General features: G+C 54.8%; 1 protein-coding gene across 2 annotated transcripts in view; it reads left to right on the top strand.

Annotated features, from left to right (window-relative positions):
• The first annotated feature begins 203 nt into the window (after positions 1 to 203).
• AACS (acetoacetyl-CoA synthetase) overlaps positions 204 to 11,294 on the top strand; it is a 53,887-nt gene continuing 42,796 nt past the window's right edge. The window contains exons 1-3 of one of the 2 annotated variants that reach the window (XM_047697457.1): positions 204 to 497; positions 7,108 to 7,211; positions 9,129 to 9,249. In XM_047697457.1, coding sequence (XP_047553413.1) covers positions 365 to 497; positions 7,108 to 7,211; positions 9,129 to 9,249 — 358 coding nt within the window. In that variant the 5' untranslated portion in view covers positions 204 to 364. The remainder of the gene's footprint in view (positions 498 to 7,107; positions 7,212 to 9,128; positions 9,250 to 11,294) is intronic. The other variant, XM_047697456.1, reaches the window with a different exon arrangement.

Raw genomic sequence — 11,294 nt, 5'->3', positions numbered from 1 at the left:
CCCCAGGTAAGGATGGGGAGCTCGGGAGCAACGCGCCTGCACAGCTCCACCCACCGCGCGCGCGCGCGCGGGTTCGAGTCCCGGCGGCAGCTGGGCGCGGCGGCGAGCGCTCCTTTGCGAGGCTGGGCACCGGCGGAGGGTTACACGCGGAGGGGCGGGGCCGGAGAGGGGCGGGGCCTGATGGGGGCGGGGCCGGCCGGGGCTCCTGCGGACGGCGCCCGCGCAGCGCTCAGTCGCGCTGCCTGTCGCGGGTCCGCGCGGCTGACCCGCCTCCCCGGGATCCCGCCGCCCCGCCTGCCGCCCCTGGCCCGCTCCCAGCCCGGTTCCCGGTCCCAGCGCAGCGCACGCCACCCCCGCCGTAGCCATGTCCAAGCAGCCGCGGGCCGGCCGGGAGGAGATCCTGGAGTGCCAGGTGATGTGGGAGCCTGACAGCAAGAAGAACACGCAGATGGACCGCTTCCGGGCGGCCGCGGGCGCCGCCAGCGGCCTGGCGCTGGGTGAGTGCCGGCACGCGGCCCGGGGGCTCCGCGGCCACCACCGCCTCTCCACACAACCCCCACCCCCGCCCTGCCCGGGCCGTGGCCTCCAGAAGTCTGGCACCTCCTCGGGATCCGAAGGGCCCCCTGGCAAGGGGGACTTCCCTCCTGGGGACCGGGGCGTTGCTGTCAAGGCCCCTGCTGCTTGTTGGAAGAATCCCCTGATTCTCAGTTTTTCCCTGTTCGGGGCTTGGAGGAGCCACCGGAATAGTGGGGGCTCCCTCTCCAGGGCGTGGGACGCTTTGTGACGGTGGGGTTTGCCCCCTTGTCTGTGCAGGAGTCTTCCTGACTGTAGCATCTGTGTCCCTGGGAGGGGGGTTCTATGTCCCTGGGAGGGGGTCCCCACCTGCCCCCGCTTCCCCTCATGCCCCACACTCCCACCCCGCCTTGGAACCCTGGGGACTGAGATCCCTTGCTGGTCTTCTACTTGGGAGGTGAGGTGCTCCTTGGGGTCTTGCACTCTGGCCTGGGGGGAGCTTCCTCCCAGACATGGGGGCTTTCTGACTTCTAGCTCTTCTCCTGTGTTTGTGGGGTCCTCTTGCCTGCCAGTATCACCTTGTGTTGTCCCCTCCTAGTTCCCCCAGCCTGAGCTTACTAAAGGGCTAGTGTGGAATTCAGGCACCTAGGGGAAGGAAGGTCAGGTACAGCCTTTGGGGTTGGGGCGAGCCTCCTTCCCCTCCTGTTTACATTCCCAGCCGGCTGCAGACCTAGTCACCGGCCCTCCCTCCAGCCGCCACCCTGGCTCTCAGAAACCGCCTGACCAGCCTGCATGTGGGCTGGGCGGACGAGGCCCTTTTTCTGGGTGAGAAGCACCTGCTCGCGCTTCCCTCCAGCTCTGGCGGGCTTGTCCGACTTCCTTCAGGGCTTTTCAGCTCCTCATGGGCACTTTCCTCCCCTTCGTGGCCCTCAGCTGGCTTCTGGGACTCCTGTATTCCTGTCCGGGGCATCACCGTTCTCCGCCATCCTCCCAGAAGTGGAGACTAGGTCGTCTTCCCTGCCTAGGCAGTCCTCGGCAACACTACCTTCCTTCTTAATCCCCCCCTTTCTGTGGGGGCCTTGTTTCCTCCCCCCTGAACACTGGCTGGCTTCCCTGCTTCCTGCTTTTCCTTCCTCCTCCCTTCGGTACACGCTGCTTGCCTTGCCGGAGCACAGGTCTGACTTTGTCACTCCTTGGCGCAGAGGCTCACAATGGCCCCTTGTTGACCACGGAATGGCAGACAGTGCCACCTGGCAGCTTCCAAGCCCTCCCCCGTATAATGGATGTGTAGCTTCCACTGAGTCCCTTCCCTTGGGGGACCCCGCTCTCTCCCTTCCTCCCTCCTGCTCCCTAGACAGGGAGCACCTTGGAGACAGATGTGGCTTATTACTCGGGAGCTTCTCAGGTAGTAGTTGGTAAATTAACGTGTGTCGGGCTGGGGGAGAACAGACCTGATTCCTTCTCCCCTAAGAAGAGCCAAGAGTGGAGCATGCGTCTGCGTAAACTCTGCTCCGTTCTGTCTCGTTCCTGTGCCAGCAGTAGCATAATACTCTTCTCCCGTGCTTAACTGGCTGTGCCGCTGTAGGAAACGATTGCACACGAGTTGTGATGTGGACGAGACACTCTGGCCTGACCACCTGGATTTCAAACTGGCTCCACCACTTCTTGCTGTGATCATGAGGAAGTCAGCGGGTCTTCCCGAGCCTCACTTTCCCCGGCTGTAAGATGGGCATGGCGAGAGGAGTCGCGTCAGTGGCTGGTGTGAGGGTGACTGGAGGCCCTCAGGCCCAGTGGTCCCCTGCACCTGGCTGGCCCGCGGGTCGCTCTGTGAACACTGCCAAGCACTGGTGGCTCCCAGTTGTCCTGCTCGGGCCCAGACTGGACCTGAAGACTTGGCTGGGGCGGCTCACACCCTGGAGACTGCATAGATAAGGCAGGATTTCCAACTTTGTTTGAAAACCGAAAGGCCTGTGATGCTGGGTCTGTGTCCCCACGTGGTGGTGGGAAGCGGGGCTGAGTGGGGTTCACCTCCTTGGTCTGGGGGGCTTTGGAGCTTGGCATTCGTCTCTTCCTCCCCTTCCACTGCCAAGGGCTGAGCCAGCCTGCCGCTTCTCTGCCTTCCAGAAACCCGGCCCTGGAGGTTTGGGCCTTTAAGAGCCAACTCACATGCTGCCCTGTTTTTGATCATTGTCTTCGAATGTTTTCTCCTTTCATCAGCTCTCCAGGTGCATGTAATTTCGACTTTCATTCTGCTTCGCCTTTTCATGAACTCGTGAGGATTCTAAGTCTTAAAGGCTGTGCCCTTGAACTTGTAGCCTCTGAGCGCCAGCCCCCCCCCCCCCCCCCGGGTCTTGTGTGTGGTGGTATGAGGTATTGAGCAATGCCATCCTTCCTTGTACAGAGAGAGAGAGCAAGGGCCGCGTCTTCACCGGGTGCTTCCGTTGTGTTCAGCCTCGAGGACGGATGGCTGGGGGGCAGTCTCCTGCCTGGCTACCCGGGCACGAGGAGCCTGTCCCCCAAGACTGTGGTTGGCGTGAGGTTTCTGTCCCCGCGATTCAGGAGTTGGCTGGCCTGGGCTCTTCTTCCCACTACTGGGGCCATCGGTTGTTTTTTTTGTTACCGCTTCTAGCGGAGCTCACCTGAGAACTCCCCGCAAGCCCCTGTAGACCTGGGGCGGGGGGACCCGGATCACCTATGGAGCGGCTCCCAGATGCCGCCCAGCCTACGTGCCTGTGATGTGAGGCCTCTTTCGCGAGACCCCCCCCCGCCCCCCCCCCCCCCCCCGGCGCGTGCTGCCCGCACCAGCCCCCTGTGATTTGGGGAGGGACACCCGCTTCAAAGTGCCCGCTGGTTTGGTGGCCCGGGCTGCGTGTCTTCGCGTGGGCTGCAAGCTTTGATCAGGTCCGCGCTCCAGCAGCTGGGAGGGCGTCTGCCTGCAAAGGGAAGGCTGGGTCCCTGGTCCCAAACAGCTCCAGTGCAGCAGGAGGAGGAGGCTCGTGCAGGCTGGCAGCGCTGCCGGTGAGTCAGTAGCAAGTGCCGGCGCACTGGCAGCCTCCCAGGCGCTCCGCCACGTGCTGGCTCTGTCGGGCCGGATCTGGAGCTGAGACTTGGAGGTGCAGGCCGGTGAAAATTCTCGTAGGTGGAGAGGAAGAAGGGGGTGAAGGGAAAGCAGGACTTGCACATGCTGATGCTTCTGGGGACCCAGCGGACGATGGGGGCAATACCAGTCAACTTGTAGCGGGGGCTTTCTGTGCATCCGAGGACTCCGTCCTCTGTAAACTGGCCAAGTGGGAGCTGCTGGCACCCCCGTTCCCCAGCTGGGAAAGCAGCAGCTCCATCCTGGCTGGGGTGTTGCAGCTGTGAGTAGCCCACCTGCAGTTTTTTCCCAGAATCATTAGTCTCTGCTGCGTTATGTGGCCTCTCACCTGTGGGGGGGTGGGGGGACAGCTGTCACCCAGCTCTGTTGCTGCTTGTCACTACGTGGTGTGAGGGTGCCTTAGTGATCCAGGAGAGGAAGTTGGGTGCTGTGCTCTCTGCTAGGACCTGGACTTGGAAGTCACCCTCGGTCATTTCCGTACTATCCTGTTGGTGATGCAGATGAGTCCCACTCAGTGTGGGGAGGGGACAGCCCAGGGATGTCAGGGCAGGTGGTGAGAAGCAGGGGCCGGCCACAGCTGTTCTGTATCAGACCAGGCAAGGACACTGAATTTCATTTGAAACCTGACTTTAGGACATTGGCAGCTAGTTCGGGTTCTTCATGAACACCGTGTAGACGGAACCACATGGGGCCGTGGAGGGGGTCACTTGGGCTTCAGGGGTGCAGCCTGTGCGCGGGGCCAGGAGTATGTGAGCAGAAGCTGGAAGGGGCCCCTGCTTGTCCACAGAGTGGTCCCTGATGACTTGTCTGGGTCGTCGGTGGGGAAGAAGTCTCTGCACCTAGTCCTTCCATTTCTCTGCTGTCCTCTATGGTCTTCATGATGTTAGGGGGCTGTTGGGACCACTCGGTCCCCCGATTGGCAGGTGGGTGGCATCTTCCTCCCTCGGGGATGCTGCTGGTAACTCCCTCTTGATGGGTTTTTGAAGCCTTCGGTGGAGGTGTGGGTGTCAAGCCTCTGGTCCATCTCTTGTGCGAGCCTGGAGGAGTTTTTGGTGCTGGAACTCTTTGCCCTTTATGAGGATCAAGGTGACCCAAACCAAACAAACAAAAGACTGGGAGAGAATGGAGCTGCCGGCCTGTTTGCCTGGTGTGGCTTCCCCAGCGCGGGCCGGGTGGAGGCTCCTCTCCCGCCCCCATTCTGGACCAGAGTCCTACTCATGAACCCTTCTGTATACTTGCACAGCCCTGTCCCCAGGTCTTAGGCCACACCGTCCTGTCCAATAGCCTGGCGTGGGACATGCTCCTGCGAGCCAGCAATGACTCTAGGGGCTGACATGCCAGGTAACTCCTCTCTGCCAAGCACTGTTCTTAGTGCTTTGTATGTTTTGACTCTTTCAGTCCTGACCGTGATGCTGTGACAAGTACCATTCTCTTCCTTTTATTTATTTATTTATTTATTTATTTATTTATTTGACAGGCAGAGATCACAAGTAGGCAGAGAGGCAGGCAGAGAGAGAGGGGGAAGCAGGCTCCCCGCTGAGCAGAGAGCCCAATGCAGGGCTCCATCCCAGGACCCTGGGATCATGACCTGAGCCGAAGGCAGGGGCTTTAACCCACTGAGCCACCCAGGCACCCCCATTCTCTTCCTTTGATGGGGGAGAAACCGGGGTCCAGAGATGACTGATTGCTCATTGGGCTCACAGGGAGAGTGGCAGGATCTGAACCCGGATGGTCACACTCTGGAGCCTATGTCTTTAAGCAAACGCTCTCCTGCTCGTTGGGGTCACTGTTGTTGTCCTCAGCTTGCCGGTGACAGTGCCGAGGCACAGAGGGTGGGGCAGCTTGCCCACTGTCCTTGTAGTAAGTGGCAGAGCCGAGATTCTGATGCAGGTCCCCCAGCCCCGCCCTGGAACACAATGTCACCTCTCCACGGTCCTGGGAGCACCCATGCCCTCCACCAGTCGATTTCCAGGTGACACACAGGGAAACCGAGTCCCAGAGAGGCAGACTGGCCTACCTGAGGTCCCCACGCGTGATCTCTAGAGTCACGGTTGGCCCCGGCGTTCCCGATGCCCGGTGCCTGGTGTTTTTCCCTGAGTGCTCGGTTGACCTGCCCTATGGCCCCTGGCTTGAGTAGGTGGGTGGGGCAGGAGGGCACTTCTCCGGGGGCTTGGAGGAGGTGGCCTGAAGCCCCGGTTCTCTGATCACTCTGTGACCTCTGTGCCGCCTGTCCCCATTTCCTCCGGGTTGATCCTTCTCCATCCCTGCTGCAGACCCACCCGTGCCAGCGCTCCTCCCTGCCACTTGGCTTCCTCCCAGCGTGCTCACCCCGCCCTGGTGGCCCGGCCCAGCCCCCTCCCCTGCAGCGTGCTCCAGCTCTCAGAGATCTCCCCCTTCCTCTGTGTAGTCCCTCCCTGCCCCCCACCCCCAGGACTGGCAACAGGGATGACCATTAAGTCTTTAGCTGACTGATGGCAGCGAGAGAATTCAGTCCAGCCATCACGTTAGGCCATTTTTTTCTGTTCCCTGACACGCTGCTGGTCCTCTTCCTGCTGTTCCCATATCCTTGGAGCATTAGCTCCAAGGAGCTGGTATGATTGGAGGGCCTGCCGAAAATGTGTGGCAGTTAAAAAGGCCCAGTGAGGGGCAGGGACTTTCCCCAGGTCTCTGGATGGGAACCCGGTGGGAAGAGCTTTCCATTAGTGTAAAAGCTGGAGAGAAGGATATATTGGCTCGTGCATAAAGTCTGGAAGGACGCACAAATCTCTTTAACTGGTTACTTCTGGGCAGGAAAAGTTAGATGATTGTGGGACAAGATGGAGAAGGACTTTTCCTGAATGACCTTCTATACTCTTGTTATCTTGAATCATGCAAATGTATTGCTTATTAAAATAAAATAAATACCATTCTTCCATCCCCCCAAACACTGTTACTAGCACAAGAAGTCATCAGTAAGCACCTAGTTTTGCATTTCCTGATTTTCAGATCTACTGGATACGATTTTCCTGTTTGTACAGTGTAATAGTAGCAAGCTTAACGGAGTTCTCATTCAGCCCAAGGCTCTGATCTAGCGTCTGTCTCATGCATGTGTTCATGCTTATTTAAGTCCTCCCAATAGCCCTGTCAAGAGGGGGTGCTCTTAACCATCTCCATTTCACAGACGGGAAAACTGAGACACAGTGTGCTCAAGTAACTTCCACAAGGTCACACAGCTAATAAATGGCCCAGGTGGGATTTGAACCCAGGCCTTGTGGCTCCAGAGTCCATGTTCTTAGGCACATTGGTTGGAATATAGCATCACTGGCCAGCAGTGGTGGGTTTGCTCGGGGCGGGGGGCAAGAATTAAGATACTCCACCTTCCCCAGACCATTTCTTGTTGGAGACCTTCGAACCGCTCAGCCATAACTGTAATTCCTTAGGTGTGTCTGTCTTCTCACTGAGCCGCCAGAACTTTCTAAGCTTGGTTTGACCCATGTGCCATTTTATTTTATTTTTAGAAAATTATGATGACTTATACCACTGGTCAGTTGAATCGTATCCAGACTTCTGGGCAGAGTTCTGGAAATTCAGTGGAATTGTCTTCTCACGCATGTATGATGAGGTAAGTAGGGATTTTACTTAAGCATTCCCTTTTCATGGTTATGTTCCAAAATGAAGTGTTCATTTTTGGGAATACTGAATCATATTTTCTTTTTTTAAGATTTTATTTGACAGAGATAGATCACAAGCAGGCAGAGAGGCAGGCAGAGGAGGGGGGGGAAGCAGGCTCCCCGCTGAGCAGAGAGCCTGATGCGGGACTCGATCCCAGGTCCTGAGCCGGCAGAGGCTTAACCCACTGAGCCATCCCCAGGTGCCCCTGAATCATATTTTCTTTTGACACCTCGCATCAGTGTGAAAAAATCATTGTTCTAGAGAGTTGGCAGAAAATTGTGTTGAGGTCAATCTAATTGTGATAAAATACATATATTGTGGTAAAATACAAAAAACATATAACACGGGGCGCCTGGGTGGCTCAGTGGGTTAAAGCCTCTGCCTTCAACTCAGGTCATGATCTCAGGGTCCTGGGATCGAGCCCCACATCGGGCTCTCTGCTCGGCGGGGAGCCTGCTTCTTCCTCTCTCTCTGCCTGCCTCTCTGCCTGCTTGTGATCTCTCTCTGTCAAATAAATAAAATAAAATCTTAAAAAAAAATACATATAACACAATTTCCAAACATCTTAACCTTTAGTTAACCTTAACCACTTTAGTGTCCGGTTCAGTGGTGTTATTAAATACATTCACATTATTGGGATGCCTGGATGACTCAGTCGTTAAGCATTTGCCTTTGGTTCAGGTCATGATCTCAGGGTCCTGGGATTGAGCCCCGTGTCGGGCTCCCTGCTCAGCAGGAACCTGCTTCTCCCTCTCCCTCTGCTGCTTCTCCTGCTCTTCTCTGTCAAATACGTAGATAAAATCTTAAAAAAATACATTCACATTATTGTTGTTTTTTTTAAAGTTGTCAATAGTTTTATTATTTTTTAAACCTGAAGTTCAGGGAATGTTCCAACTCCTCAGGCTGTCAGTCGATGACTATCTGAGGAAAGCCGGTCCTGTTAATCAATGTATAACTTCATTGTGTTCTTGTTTGACTGTGGGGTGAACTGTTCTGGGAGTCTTGTGTGGAGGCACTTGGGGAAGGACATCAAGGTTCCATCCTGTTGAGGAAGGAGATGAGGAGCCCAGCCCCGTCTCTGGTGGGTTGTCAGTGGGAGGGGTGGGTGGGTCCTGTAGGTCCATTTCCCAGATTTCGGTGTGTCTGGTTTGGAGCCTGCGGCCCTGAACACTGCGGCTCTGTCTTACGTACTCTCTGTCACCCGCAGCTCTCAATGGTAGGGCTTCATATAGGTCTGTTGAAAGAGTCCATTCGTGGGAGTGGTGTTTTCCCCTGGCATTCATTTCTTTCTTTATTTTTTTAAACCTCATGGGGGAATAATTAGCAGTGAAACTGTATTTATTTATTTATTTAAAGATTCTATTTATTTATTTGACAGCGAAAGACACAGCGAGAGAGGGAACACAAGCAGGGGGAGTGAGAGGCAGGCTTTTCTCCGAGCAGGGAGCCTGATGCAGGGCTCGATCCCAGGACCCTGGGATCATGACCCATGCCGAAGGCAGATGCTTAAGGACTGAGCCACGCAGGCATCCTAACCGTATATATTTAAAGTGTCCAACGTGATGATTTGATACACAGACACACTGTGGCATTAACGCCTCCGTCACCTTACTCTCCCTGTGATGAGAATGCTGACAATCTCCTCCCGGCAACTTTCCCGTGTGAGGTCCCATCTGATGAACTATAGGGTGCTTTGTCTTTGCAGTCCCAAGCCTGGCGGCCAGTCCAGTGTTCAGTCTCTGAAACGATTTAATGATGCTTGGGGCCAGTGAGTTAGCGGGCTTCCTGGGAAGCAGAGTCACTTATGTTTATTACTGGTGTAGACCTCATCTGTGTGCTGCCTTGGTTTGCTTGGTTTGCTCCGTAGGTCGTGGACACGTCGAAAGGCATCGCAGATGTCCCCGAGTGGTTCAAAGGCAGTCGTCTAAACTACGCGGAAAACCTCCTGCGGCACAAAGAGAATGACCGAGTTGCCCTATACGCTGCGAGTGAGTCCCCTTGGATCTTCCTCTCTCTGTGTCCTGGGTGCCACTCACATGGGGCCACGAGGCCGGAGAGTCTCGGAAGTAGTCAGATAGCTGTGCGTGTTTTCAAACAATGTCTTGGCACCTGTTTTTTTCCCTTTCTTTTTTATTTCTTAAAAAGTACATAACGTTAAACGTCTTGTCTGAACCATTTTTAAGCGTACAGCTCTGTAGCATTGGGTGCCTTCCCGTTGTGGCACTTCAGCTCTCCGGAACATTTCCATCCTGCGACACTGACCCTCACGTCCCCCCCGTCCTGTTTTGGCACGGTGTCCTCAGAGTCTAGCTGTGTAGTCGTGTGATGTTTTCCTTCTTGTTTGAGGCCGTGTGATGGTCCCTTGTTCAGATACCTGAATCTTGTTTGTCTCTTGGTCGGTCACGGGGCACCTGTGTCACTCTCACCTGCTGGCTGTTGTGAATCAGGCTATGACAAACACGGGTGTGCACGTAGCTCCTTGAGGTCCGGCTCTAGATCCTTTTGGACAGATACCCAGAGCTGGATCGTATGGTGAGTCTCTTTTTCATTTCCCAAGTAGGTTCCTCCATCCTGGTTCCCCTAACCGGTGCTCTTGGCACCTTTCCGACATCATTGACCTCTGTTGACTTTCTCTTATTGCTGAGAAAAGGAGGGGACAGTCATGTGATCATGTTTTATGGGAGAAATGGAGACACCAAATATTAAAGTAACCAGCTCAGAGTCACTGGGACAGTTAGCGGGGGAAACCATAGCTAGGATCTCTGCCCATTGATGTCTTCTTTGAAAATAAGGTTTAGAGAATATTCTAATTTATGTACTAGGCGGGCTCTTTAAGAGTTGGCATAAAATATTTAAAATGAGGAATTTTCTTAGTGAGGAGATACTGTGGTTGGCTGCTAGTTAGGTGTGTGGAATGCAGGTTTTTGGTAAGCCTGAAGTACCATTGGGTTTATGTCATATTGGTAAGGTTTGAGGTGTTTTGGGGTGGATTTTCTAGGTGACTGTTTCTCCTCTGAGTAACAAAGCTTTACTTACTTATTTTATTTTTAAAAGATTTTATATATTTATTTGACAGAGATCACAAGCAGACAGAGAGGCAGGCAGAGACAGAGAGAGGGGGAAGCAGGCTCCGCGCTGAGCAGAGAGCAGAGAGCTGGACACGGGGCTTGATCCCAGGACCCGGGGATCATGACCTGAGCCAAAGGCAGAGGCTTTAACCCACTGAGCCACCCAGGCACCCCTTACTTACTCAGTTTCGACGCAGCATGTGCTACTGTGTTGTGAGGAAGTAGGGCAGCAGCTGAGGAGACTGAAATTCACTGGACCTTTGGTGTTCATGATTCACGACTTCCAGTTTTGGCACGGTGACAGAATCTAATGCTGTCTACATGTTTACAATGGCTGTCCCTGCCTTTGCAAAGGAAACCCAGAGAGCTGTGCCCCTGCCATCACCTGCCCAGTTCTCGTGTCTTGCCACCTGTTCTCAGTCCTTACAGTCCTGGTCTACACTGCAAGTTACTCTTCGTTACCAACAGTGGTGTTACACATCAGCTAATGATGCTTGTCCAGGTAGTGTCCGAAATAGGGGTAGATGAGCTGCAGTAGCTGTGTGACCTTGGGTGAGCCCCTTAACCTCTCTGGGTGTGTTTCTCCCTCTGTCGAATGGAGAGGAGCAGAGCACGTATTCAGGAATAATGGAGAGTTTAAATGAGCGAATATGTAGATGTGTTTACGACAGTCCCCACCACAGGGCAAGCGTGCATTGGTCTCCATTGAGATTATACCTCTGAAATCCCTGTGTGGCTTTTAAGTCCTGTCTGTCCACTTCCTGCCTTGGCTTCCCAGAGCACATCTTTAGGGACGGGGTCCAGGCTCCCGTCTATCCTTAAAGCCCACGGTCGCTTCTGATGTAGATTGTTGGTTAAGAATCCCAGAGTCTTGTCTTTACGTAGCGTTTGGGCTGTTCGGTATTATTCTGCTCCCTTCCTTAGTTCTTAGCCTGATGCAGTTTGGGCTGAGCACGTAAGTGTTC

This window comes from Lutra lutra, chromosome 12, assembly GCF_902655055.1.
Source record: "Lutra lutra chromosome 12, mLutLut1.2, whole genome shotgun sequence".
In the NCBI taxonomy this organism is placed as follows: Eukaryota; Metazoa; Chordata; class Mammalia; order Carnivora; family Mustelidae; genus Lutra; species Lutra lutra.
Note: the sequence above shows the minus strand (reverse complement) of the source record. Positions and strands in the feature narration are given on the sequence as shown.